Below are 13,005 nucleotides of genomic sequence, written 5' to 3' on the forward strand. Positions count from 1 at the left end.
ATGGGATTCACACTGGGAAGAGAGTGCAAGGATAGGTCGCCCTGTGGGAAGAGGCCAGAGGCCGCAGAGCTTTGAATATCAAGCCAGGAGAGTGAGATTGGTTTCCTGGGGGTCAGGGAGTTGCTGAGAGCCTTTGAGCACAGAGGGATGTCATCAGCACTTTTCCAGATCAGTCAGGGGGTGGGAGGTAGGGAGGGGGGCTGCTGGCAGGAGGAGAGGGGGGATGAAACAAAAGGAGGGAAGACTGGAGGCAGGGAGATTGCAGTGATCTGTGAGGTAGGGAGGGGCTGGATTTGTGGAAAAGGAAAGGGACTAAATCAGAGAAAACACACAGGGTCAGGGTCGGGCAGAACAGGATTTTAAATCTTAAATCCGGCGCCAGGAAGCGGGTGGTTCCCATCACTAGGCTGGCTCACGCTGGGGAGGAGTTGCAGTCAGATGTGGAGGTTTTCACTCAGGGTAGGCGGTGGGGAACCCTGTTAGGAGCCCCTGGGGAGCGTTCAACAAATACTCATGTTCAGTCCTCGCCTCTGAGCTTCCGACATAATTGGTCTGGAGTGGCCTATCAGGCAGGGCTCCATGAACAAACACACTTGGGAACAGAGGGGTTTGACTCATGCTCCTGTAGGAGCTGGGTAGGCAGTCTGTAGTTTTGTGTCTGATGGTCCAGAGGACAGGCAGTCAGGAAGGGAAGCTGGATCCAAAGTGAGAGAGAGCCAGAAGCAGCTGGATCCGTACTTACGGACCCAAACCTTGTCAGTCATTGTCGCCTCTGACCTGGGTGGCGTGGGCGTCCTGCTGCAGCCAGGGCTCCGCTCGCAGAGCTAAACACTCACACCTGGCCCAGGCGTCGGGGAAGCTGGAGGAGGATGGAGGGGAAGATGGAGCAGGTGCAGGTCTGGCTGTTGGCCTATGCCAACGAGATGAGCCAGCAGGAAAGCAATGACGTGTGACAGCTACAGAACAGCTTCTGCTTCACTTCCATTCCCCCAGATCTCCCTGCGGTCCAACCTACCTAGGAAGGGAATTCTGGGAAATGTCATTGACATATTTAAAACCACCACAGGTGGGGGCCTGGACATTTGTATCTTTCAAAGCTCTCCATGTGATTTGCATGCGCAGGGGTTGAGATATGCTCTCTTCCTCCCTTAAAAGACACTCCTGTAATGTAGTGGGCAGGGGGGTGGTGGGGGGGGGAGGGGGGGGGAGATCAGATACCACGAGAACACAGCATTGAAGCTGGGAGCCGTGTTGCAAGGGGGTGAGAAGGAAGTAAGTGATGAAGCAATGGAAACCACGGGCCCAGACCATGCTTTTGAGAAATGTGCTAGTAAAGGCCAAAAGAGCAAAACTCAGGGCAGCCAGTGCAGTTAGCTACATCAAACAGCTATATTCTCAACTTTGGGGCAGAGTCGGAATTGACTTCCTCCTCCTCCAAGCTTCTTCAGCCCTTTGCTGGTTTCCTTGGTTCATTCCACATAATGCCTGAGCCCAGGGTTGCTTTCGGACTATATGGGGAGTCTGGGGACGCAAGGGTGATTTTCATCTGTGCACAGATTACAGGTTTGGGGAGTATTTTAAAGAGAGAGGCTCACTCTAAAGTTTCTGGATTGAATAAAAATGAGGAGAGATGGGATTAGCAGATAAGGGGATTGAAACCATTGGAGGAGAATGGAAAGGAATGGAAACAAAATTCCTTTAACGTTTAGGAGGTATAGAGTATAGTTGTGTAGGTTGTGTCCTGCCTGGGAACTGAACTGTGACCTCCAGGCTCATGGGTCAATGCTCAAGCAGTGAGTCACACCAGCTGGGCATGACATATTTACATATCATTTGTATGTTGTCTGATAAATTTGTTGTTACTATTGTGCTGCCTTCTATCCTCAATCATAAAAATGGATCAGTGGTTCACAAGTGATTCTCTGAAAAAACATACATTCAGAGAATGACAGACTGGGTTTCCGAAAAACTTTGCAAACATGACAAAGGATGTGTTGCAGTGCAAATATGGGACATCTGTGTGTGCTGGGACAGGGAAATCAGAGAATGAGAACTCCATGCAGCAGTCCAAAAGGGAAAGAGCGAGCTGGATGCACGGTGATGACTATCAGGAAATTTAGTTTTAGTAGAACTGAGAATCCATTTACCCCTAATTTCCTGCAAAATCTTTTTTTTTTTTTTTTTTTTTTTTTTTTTTGCTATAGACTTGGTTAAATTGTAATATGATGTTCTTGAGTCCCTTCCTAACACAACAAAGTGATTTCTTGGTAAACCAATCAAGTTCTGCTAGAACAAGTGCAAAATAGTGCTTTGCAGTATGTTACATGGAATAATATTGTCATTGAAGACAGAGGAGAGAACAAAACAGAGGTTTGTTCAAATGTTCAGTCCTGCCAGTAATAGCTATTACAAGTCATACTGTTGCTGAAACACCTTTGAGAATAGTTACAAAGCCCTGGCCTGTGTTTCTCAGTGGTTAGAGCATGGCCCGTGTACCAAAGGGTCCGGGGTTCAATTTCGTGGTCAAGGAGCTGTACCTGGGTTTAGGGTTTGTTTCCCCACCCTGGGAGATGTGGGGGGCAACTCATTGGTGTCGCTCTCTCACATGGATGTTTTCTCTCCCTCTCTCCTTCCTTCTCTCCCTCCCTCCTTTTCATTCTCTCTAAAAGGCAATGGGAAAATGCCCTCAGGTGAGGATTAACACATAAAGTCAGTGACAAAGATTGCAGAAGAGAGCACATTGCCTACATGCCCTTCTAGGTGAAGCTGTTGGAGCTCAAGCTTTATTGGGCATCAGAGTCACCTGAGTGCCATGTCCCACCATTTCTGATTTGGTTGATCTGGGTCAAAGCCCCCCAAATATACATTTGTAATTGATTTCCAGATACTGCTGGTGGTGGTGGTGGTTGAGGATGGCACATTGAGAACCACTGGTGTAGATGCCAAGTTACTGTCAGGTGTGCATGCTGGCAGATATGTTCCTTGACAGATAGCTGGGCAGAACACTTATGCACAGAATAGAAAGCGCTTGTCTCCTGATGCCATGCATGGGTGAGGCTAACGTGCTCAATGACTTCTCATTGGAAAAGCTATGCTACAAAAAAAGGGTGTTTTTTCCCCTCTCACACAGTTATTGAAATAATTGCACCAGCTGTAATATAGATGGGGAGGGACAATAGGGTTGGGACAGAGGGAGCACCGGCCTCAGTGGGCAGGCAAGGACTTTACTCTGGTTGCCCCTAAATTCCCTCCCACACTCTGCTTTACTTACAGAAGGTAGTCGGTGGTCATTAGGAGACTTTGTCCTTGATTCAGAGTTGAGGATAATAAAGAAAATTGTGAATGTGATGAGAGCATGATAATTGAATGTACATATTTCATGTGCTGTGCCAAGAAATAGGCAGCAACTGTGTAAAAATTGAGATCTTTGATATAGAATGCTGTATTAGTTTTTGGTGTACAATATAATGATTTGATGTGTATATATATATATATTGCAAAAGAATTACCAAAATAAGTGTAGTTAACACTCATCATCACATATAGCTACAATTTTTTCTGTGTGTGTGACGGGAACTTTTACGGTTTACACTTTCAGGGGCTGCAAAATTAAAACAACTTGTTTTCCCACTGAAGGCTGTTGGCTATTGATGAGGAAGGTGCTCAAGAATTTCTGGAATGAAAGATGACTTTAAAAACATTTATTTACCACATGAATACTATGAGAACAGACCATTTCTGGAATTTCAAGCAGTTTAGCTCAGCAGAATACCCCGTGTTGTCTAGCCTGACCTAGAGGAAATGGGGTATGAATAGCTTTATCTCTAGTAGTTTGATGCTTTGCTAATTGGATGACATCCTCCCTTTGTTTGAGAAATAAATTAATGATGTATCATTGGGCATGTTTTAAAACCACATACATCAGCTGCAACTAAACACACAAGACAATTTCCAGAGCCCCACACAAGTCAGCACAGGATCTAGAGTTCATTTGGCACAGTCTCCCAGGCTGGACAGTTCACACCTCAGCCCTTTTCTGCAGCGATTTTCAACTGGTGTGCCGCAAGAATTTAAAACGTGCAATACCTATTTAGTTAGGAGCACTGGCCTCTTTCTCTCTAGATTGTCAAATAAAAAAGGACAACAGCCAACACAACAATAGCCATTCTGTGTGAATGTCCTGTCTTGTGCCATAAATATAGGTCATATATTATAGTTGTATCTAATTGGTTACATTGCATAAAAAAGTTTCATCTGATTGGTTAATTCTTGGTATCAAAAATATTTCTTTAAAAATATATATTTTATTGATTTTTTACAGAAAGGAAGAGAGAGGGATAGAGAGTTAGAAACATCGATGAGAGAGAAACATTGATCAGCTGCCTCCTGCACACCCCATACTGAGGATGTGCCTGAAACCAAGGTACATGCCCTTGACCGGAATTGAACCCAGGACCTTTCAGTCCACAGGCCGATGCTCTATCCACTGAACCAAACCAGTTTAGGCCAGAAATCTTTATATACAAGTATAGGCACCTAATTTTAAAAAAAATCATTTGGAGCCCGGCTCTTATGATTCAGAGGTTGAACATTGACCTATGACCCAGGAGATCATGGTTTAATTCCCATTCGGAGCACATGCCTGGGTTGTGGGCTCAATCCCCAGTAGGAGGTGTGTGGGAGGCAGCTGATTGATGATCCTCTTTTGTCATTGATGTTTATATATCTCCCTCTTCTTTCCTCTCTGAAATCAATAAAAACATATTTAAAACAAATAAAAATAATTTAAAAATCCCTTTGAAGTAAAAAGGGTAGGCAATTACTATCTCTTTTTTTTTTGTAAATTAGTAAAAATTATACCTATTTTTGTCAGTTTGGCAAAAAATACATTTTTTGATGTGCCACAGAATTTTAGTGATTAGTTTACATGTGCCATGAGATGAGAAAGGTTGAAAATTGTTTCTTGACTATACTAGCTTATTCATGTAGCATCCAAAAGATTATGAAAAGTATGAGATTTTATTTCCTACTTTAGTGAAAAATTTCTCCATAATTTCTGATCCACCTGTGGGCCAAATATCTAGAACCATTTGGGAGAGTTATCAAATGCACTTGCTTTTATTTCTGAAAAATTCTGTCTGGAAACTTGAATCTTCTAGTTTAAAAAAAATAAATAAATAATAGAAAAACAACTCGTTAGATGTGGGTCTTAATCTATGGCATGAGCTAGGGATATAGGTATCTTAGTGAAAACCGGCAAGTGATAATGCTCCTCATTGATTTGAAGCTGTTTGCCATTCATTTCATTATTTCATTTCATTTTTAAATTTGTGATTCATGTATTTTTTAAAAGCACACTGGATTGGGGTTCTGCATGTTCCAAATGGCCATTAAATGGTCATTTACTGATTGATGTCACCATTAGCAGCACAGATTTCCCCCCCAAAGGTTTGGAGATACTGCTCCCTGGTAATGCTATATTAGCGCCACCATGTGGAGAGAAGGAACAATACTATCCTTTCCATGGTTAACACACACACACACACACACACACACACACACACACACAACTACTGATCCTCTTGAATTTAAGATTATTAAACTTTTGCCTACCATATTTTAGGAAAAACAGAACATAATTTTTAGAGAAAACCTCATTAGATGAACTTTATTGAGTGTTTGCTGGATGCTAGCTTGTGCTAAGCCCTTTCCATGTATTATCTCAGTGCCTCCTTACCATGCCCACGGTTACTCCTCTGTACAGATACAGGGAAGTGTTCAGATTAAGCACCTCACATGCTTTCTAAAAGTCAACACCGAGAAGATATACACATACAAATATTAACTCCATGCACTAAACTTTCTTTGCCCTTAAGACAAGCTGAGAAGTCCAGCTTTCAAATGTGAGCACAAGGCACATTTCTGTCTCCGAGGCATCATCTTATTATGGAAGGAAAGTCTTACTTCGTGATCTTCTCTGTGGATCTCATCTGGTTTGCTTCTTGTCTGGCAGGTCAAAGAGCTGAGAGTGGAGAGGAGTGAGCTCTAGTATTTTATTCCCATAGAAACAAAACCCAAGTTGCCCTAATTGCTCAGAAGACTCCAATGATCAGTTGAAAGCTTTTCAGGTTGTTAACCTGACTCCTGGTCACATGACCTGGAGGTTCACAAGGGCAGGGAAGTGTACTTTTATTTTATTTTATTTTTATTATTTTTTGACATTGGGTACATTTTTATTGAGCCTTTTAGTTTACAACATGAGGTAAAAGGAAAAATTCTTAAGAAGTATTTTACACAGCTGTAGTAAAATATTTTAAACTTCAGGGATTTATAACATTACATTTCTTAATTTGGGGGAAAAAGTAAACAAGTTCTAACATAACTCCTTGAATTTTCCAGTTCATTTCCATTACAATAGTAACCAGCTGTAATGAGTTACATAACTTTCTTTAAGGTTATTGCTGTCTTTAGATCAGAAGCATTGCTATTTCAATCAATATCCACTAACTCCACTTCAAAAATGAGTTTTGCATTTGGTGGGATTTTGGCATCAGGCTGTCCTTTCTTCCCATAAGCCCATTCTGGTTCAATTTCTAGTCGAGCCTTTTCTCCTTTACTCATAGTCAAGAGTGCTTCATCCCATCCTCTGATAACTTTGCCTATTCCAACCTTAAAACTTAAAGGCTTGGCATTTTTCTTCTTCTTTGAACTCGTTTGAATATTGGTATCAAAAACAGTTCCATCCTGTAGTGTTCCTGTATACCAGCAGTGAACAACATCTCCCTTTTTGGGGAAGTTGGTTTTATCTCCTTTTTTAAGAACAGATTTTGTGTATTTTGGTGGACCCTCATCCAGAGTCTCTTCAGTTTTGGTTTCTTTGGGTGTATCTTCATTAAGCTTCACATTTTTCACCTGCTCAGACACTTTATTTATACTTTCAGTACACTTGAAACGCTTGCTTTCAAAAAGATGGTTATAGGCTGTAACCAAATGGTCCTTGTTAGCTGTCTTGGCCACATTTTTAATGTTTCCTAATAACTTATGCTCTGCAAGAAACGAATCTGAACCGTGGTCCTGTAGAAACTTGATAATGTCCTTTTTGGGCAGCTGCTCGCTGCGCAGCTGCTCCACGGTCCAGGCCCGCTGTGCTGCGGCCGCCGCCATCTTCCCCCATTGCATCGGCTTCACTCAGGGAAGTGTACTTTTAATTGAAAGATATAAGTTGGTTACTTGAATTTGGGGTTATAAATCTAACCTATTAATACATCATGTTAATATTGTACATCTTTTAATATGAGAGACATGAAATATACATCTTAACTCATATACCCTGAAATACTGCCAATCAAATATTTGCTTAAGTTAGTAAACATTAGGCAGTAGCTCACAGTGCTGCTAGAGGCATCCGTCATTTATATTAATCACTAAAGCAAGGTCCATTTTCGGTCAGCATTCAGTGATGGCCACTTGGGGAAATGAGGTGTTTGAGGAGTGAAGGGAGGCAAATGCTTTGGAGCACTTTGGCTGGGACAGGTAAGTCTGAGTGAGCCATCCTGATCCAGGAAGACCTGATCCCAGATACCAAATTTAGTCAAGGGCATTAACCTCTTTTCTGTTAGATTGTCACATTTAAAAAATGACAATAGCCCAACACAGCAAGATGAATGCCCTGTCTCAAACCATAAATATACAGGTCATATAAAAAAGATGCATCTTGGTCACATTGTATGATAAGGTTGCAGCTGATTGGCTAATTCTTGATACCAAATACCCTTATATTTTAGAGAAAAAAGGGTAGCTAATTATTACTACTACTATAATTATAGTAAGTGCTTTAAAATGAACTCACTTAATCCTTATAAGAAGATCCTGATATTATCTGGTTTTACAGATGAAGCAGCGGAGGCACAGAGAATAGCTTGCCAGTGTTACACAGTTGTTAACTATTTATTTCCAGGAAGCCTAACTCTAGAGATGATGGCTCCTGACAGTTGTTCAAATTGTCTGTGATTTCTACACCTAGGTTTTATAGTTTTTAAAAGTACTTTCAACTATGTTTTTTTCATATATGCCTTTTAAGTGACTGTGAGGTAATTTTCAGGAGCTAAAAGGGAAGAAACTATGGAAAGTAGAAAGAGTTTAAGGAGATTCCATTGAGACATTCTGTGAATGTGAGGAGGCTAGAGTTGGAAAGATATTTATAATTGAACTAGAGGCCCGATGTACGGAATTCATGCAAGGGACTCGGCCCTCGCAGCCCTGGCTTTATCCGGATGGTTGTCCGGAAGGTGTTCAGCTGCCCAGTCTAATTAGCATATTATGCTTTTATTATTATAGATTTGTGCGAATTTTAAAAGTTAGATGTACATTATCATGACTAGTATTTACAAGAAGTTTACTATTCAACTCCTTTTTGTGTGCATGTGTATTTTCAATTTCAGTCTCTTATTCTCGGAGGGAGGGAATCATTTTTCAGTTGCCTTTCCATGAAACAGTATATTTTTAAATGGCAATAGAGTGAGCAGGTCTTCCTCTTGAGTGTAAGAGATGGTCTGTAGACATTAAATGATTCTTCTTGGGTATAACTGAGAAGAAGAAAATGTAAATATTTAAGTTTTGAGTCCTCTCAATCCCAAATTCAATTTCTGTAACAATGGCAACATCACGAAGGCTCCCTCGGATTAGTTCAATAACATTACAGGTACTTGATGAATCATTATTTATTGAGTCCACATAAAGGGTGCTCTCTTAACACTTGGTAATCAAATACTGCATGAGACCCGGGGGTTAGAAAATATGTATTATCTTCATTTTGTGGATAAAGGGACAGATAAAGAGGGAGGAAAAAAGACTGACAGTAGATAAGCAGTGGTTTAAAAAAAACCACTAAGGCCATGTAATTTTCCTGGTAGACCCTTCTCTGATCAAGATATTTTAGAGGCAGTATATGAAGGGCTATCAATGTGGGCATTGGAGAATCATTGCAGCAACCATGTCTTGCAAAATTTAGAGATGGGTAGAGAAATACTCAAATGAAATCGTAGTTTCTTACTCAGGTTTTAGAAGCTATACTAGAACAGGAGAGAATTGCCAAGGTCAAGTTATAGCTCTTATAGGAAGTATGCAGTAAGATAGCACCGTGGGGAATCACATTGGAGAAATAGCCAACTATCCCTACACACGAACACCCTCACCGACTTGTAGGGACATAAGAACAGATGTTCTGCAAACATCTGGAAAAGCACAAAGAAGGTTTTAAAAGGAAACTGTAAAAGTTCTCATGTGGAAGCTGCTTCTAGCCAGGAGATAATACAAGAGTAACTGAAATTGCAATAAGAGTCATTAATGTAGCCTTAAGAAGGTAGGAGAACACAGGAAACTAAAGACATTCTTTAAGAAAAGTAATGGTGGGCCATTTTAAAGTCCCTATAAATATAAGAAATAGTTTACTGAATTCCATTGCAGGACTCTCTGAGGTGTTAAAACCGTTTTCTTTTGGAGGTTTTTGTTTGTTTGTTTGTTTGTTTTTGTTGTTGTCGTCAGATTCCTTACTAAATGGTAGAAATCAACAGTTTGAGGAAATACAATTAGATTATTATTTTCCTGGCTTTATTAAGAAGCAGGAAGAATTTGACAGTTGATTAATTCTGTGGTAAAGATGAATTCAAATGTATAAAGGGTGGCCACCAAGAGATTATGTGAAAAGAAGCCTTACAGTTTGTGAGTTACTTTAAAAATTATACATATATTATACCACAGGCCTTCGAATAACAAAATAAGCACACTTAAGATAGATACCCTTGAGGAACTCGGATGCAGAATTCAGAGTGTCTGCAAGTGGCTGGTGCAGGAATGCCACCTGGAGTTGACAATCAGTAAAGACACAGCCAGTGACCTCTCATTTCTCTCTAATCTAATGCATTCCCCGCCTCGCCCCCTCCCCTCCTTCCCCCACACCCCAATGTGCAGCAAGTAGAAGGGATTTACCTGTTTTGGAAATCCCCAGATAATGTATGTAAGTTTAGAACTAGTAGAGCCTATGACTAAGTTGATTATTGGAATCAAACAGCTGTAGATTCCACAACCAGGTCTGTTCCTTTCCAGCACTGTGAAATGGGGCTACTTTGTCTCTCTGGGCCACAGTTTAATATTTGTAAAATGGGAATAAACACTTTCAGAAGTTTTACATCTCTATTAGGAATGCAGTGTTAATTATTGGATATTTTTAACTTAAATACACTTTTATTGATTTTTAGGAAGGGGGAGAGAGAGAGAGAGAATATCCATGGCTGCCTCCTGCATGCCTCCTGTGAGGGGTCAGGGGTTGAGCCTGCCACCCAGCATGTGCCCTGATCGGAAATTGGATGGGCAACCTTTTGGTGTATAGAACAATGTCCAAGCAATGAGCCACACTATCCAGGACAGTCTTTTTTAATGTATCCTATAGTAGTAAAATGCTTTTGTTTTGTTAATTCTCACCTGAGGCTATTTTCCCATTGATTTTTAGAGTGGAAGGGAGGGAGGATGGGGGAGAGACACAGAGAGAAACATCCATGTGAGAGAGACACATTGATTGGTTACCTCACGCTTGTGCCCCAACCAGGGCCAGGGATTGAACCTAAAACCTAGGTCTGTGCCCTTGTCGGGAACTGAAGCCAGCACCCTTCAGTCTGCAAGCCCCTGGTCTTTCCATTGAGCCAAACCGGCCGGGGCAGTAAAATGCTTTGGCTGCCTTGCACATTTGAACTCTCTAAGTTGAATTATCGAGGCAGAGCCCACGGTCCTTTCCTTCTACAAGCCATTCTCCGATCTGTCCCTCTGTCTTCCAGAATCCCCTACTTTGAAACGAGTGCTGCCAACGGGACCAACATAAGCGAGGCGATCGAGACGCTCCTGGACCTGATCATGAAGCGGATGGAGCGGTGTGTGGACAAGTCCTGGATCCCCGAAGGGGTGGTGCGGCCCAATGGGCACCCCTCTGCGGACCAGCTGAGTGAAGGAAAGCCCAAGGGGGCGTGTGGCTGTTGAGAAGCCCAGGGCGGGCGCTCCGCAGTGACCTGAGGGGCCCATGTCCGCAGTCTCCTCTGTGGGGACACCAGCACAGAGAGAGGGGAACAGGCACTGTGTACTGGCTCCTGCTCACTGTCCCGATGAGACCAATCAATAAAGCATCCAGTTTTTAAATCAATTTGCCACCGCCTTCTAAACATTTCTTTAAGACTCAGCCTGAGAGTTAGGAGGGGTATTGCACATAGCCAAAAGTGCCTTACACAACCTTACTTAGCCTATGGCAGTAGATCATTCAAGGATTTTGGATTCTGTAGCCACAGAAGAGTGTGCTTATTATGAAGAATGACTGAGGATATTGTCACCTGCCTTAGCATAGATCGGCCCAGTGTCTCACATTCGAGATCTTAGAGGCAATAATAGAACCACCAGCCTTGAACCCAAAGGAAACTATCCTACTTGTACTGTAGGTGACCTTCTAAAACGCCATCTAAACGCCTTGAATATTAAACAAGAATATGCACAAACATGGGGTTCAGGGTCCTCAGATATTAATTCATGTAAGCATTCTCTTTAAAAATGAATATGGGACAAACTACGGCCCTATCTGTAGGCCCTGGATAAACTGGATCAATCAGTTACCTACTGACTGTGATTCTTGTTTGTGGGAACGGGGTTGGGGCTGAGGGTAGGGGTGGCTTCAGATAGCAGGAGCGGCCGAGGTGGGGCTTAATGCCCAGTGCGGCTGCTGTATTCCCATGGCTCTGAAGGTTTGGTAGAAGGGACAGAGGACTAGATTGCCATGGCTTTAGTTCACTGGGATCTTAGCCTTTGTTCTTGGCCTACATGCTGGCCACGTCTGAACAAAACTGGTGCTCATGCGAAGTTGTTTGTAATAAGTACACATTTTGCTTCTTTTCCTTCATATTTATAACGTTGGTCTGGTGTCCTCAGACCTCACTTTGAATTGGCATGTGAACTACCAACCTTCTGTTTTCACCATCAGGCTCTGGATCTTTGCAACCTGTTTTGTTTTTACATTGGCGGAATTGAAGGAATTTGTTTTTAATGATGTAAAATGTCCTTTTGCTATTTACTGGATGATAGATGTTTATATTTAAGCGGTTACATTTGTACTCTAGCTCAATGTAAGAAAAAATGAAGTGTTCGCAGCCTGTATTTTCCACTGAGATCAGGGGCATCTGTATTTGCTGGGTCTTGCCAAGGTCACATAATCTTCTACATTGCCCAAGTGTCTTTATACCCAATTAAAGATGGTCTTACGATGTGCTTTGTGGCAGTTTATAAAGGTTAAAGGGGACAATTCTTATTTATTAAAGTAGTTTAAATAGATTAAAATTTCCAAAGTGTTTAATAACTATTTAGAGAACAATATATTATAATTTAAATAAATGGATTTACATAAAATAAATATAAATGTGTGTTGTGGTAGCAAATGTTTGGCAAAGTGTAATTAGAAAAATACAACTTTTTTGGAAAGTAATTGCTTTTACATGATTATTTTCAAATGATTTTTTGATTTATTTTTGCCACAACTTCCTTAAAAAACTTAGCTGTGGTTACTAAGATGTTATGTATTTCTGTCCTTAAAATGAGAACTTCTTTTAAATCCTAAAGAAACCATTGTGTCCTATGCATTTGAATTGTATATTCTGGCGAGGAAAGATTCAGACACTTCAAGGGCAGAGTCATGGTCACAGTGGTACCTTCTCAAGTTGCCATAAGCTGTGTGTGGAGTAAATCATATTTTTACATTTACATATCAGGGAACATTTTATATGGTCTGTTTGTAGAGTTAAAAGAAGACAATTTTGTATGCTTCTGTCTTTTTTTTTTTTAGGAACCAAATGAGCAATTAGCCACAGACCCTAATGGCCTTAAACATAATATACAGTTAAAATGTGTATACCTGATACAGTGCACATACATGAACTGTCTTTAATTATTGAAATAAACAATCTGTATTCTCTTTGGAAA

The 13,005-nt window shown here is 41.2% G+C and overlaps 2 protein-coding genes across 6 annotated transcripts in view; one reads left to right on the forward strand and one right to left on the reverse strand.

Moving 5' to 3' along the window:
* RAB27A (RAB27A, member RAS oncogene family) overlaps positions 1 to 13,005 on the forward strand; it is a 68,370-nt gene extending 55,365 nt beyond the window's left edge. For all 5 annotated transcript variants that reach the window (XM_036441360.2, XM_036441343.2, XM_045582375.1 and 2 more), the window contains one exon: positions 10,830 to 13,005. In XM_036441360.2, coding sequence (XP_036297253.1) covers positions 10,830 to 11,028 — 199 coding nt within the window. In that variant the 3' untranslated portion in view covers positions 11,029 to 13,005. The remainder of the gene's footprint in view (positions 1 to 10,829) is intronic.
* On the reverse strand, positions 6,212 to 7,196 carry LOC118720901 (peptidyl-prolyl cis-trans isomerase FKBP3-like). Its single transcript, XM_036441329.1, has one exon. It carries the CDS (start codon positions 7,177 to 7,179, stop codon positions 6,490 to 6,492), a length of 690 nt encoding a protein of 229 aa, XP_036297222.1. The 5' UTR covers positions 7,180 to 7,196; the 3' UTR covers positions 6,212 to 6,489.

The sequence above is a fragment of the Pipistrellus kuhlii genome, unplaced genomic scaffold (genome assembly GCF_014108245.1).
Source record: "Pipistrellus kuhlii isolate mPipKuh1 unplaced genomic scaffold, mPipKuh1.p scaffold_m20_p_1, whole genome shotgun sequence".
Lineage (NCBI taxonomy): Eukaryota > Metazoa > Chordata > Mammalia > Chiroptera > Vespertilionidae > Pipistrellus > Pipistrellus kuhlii.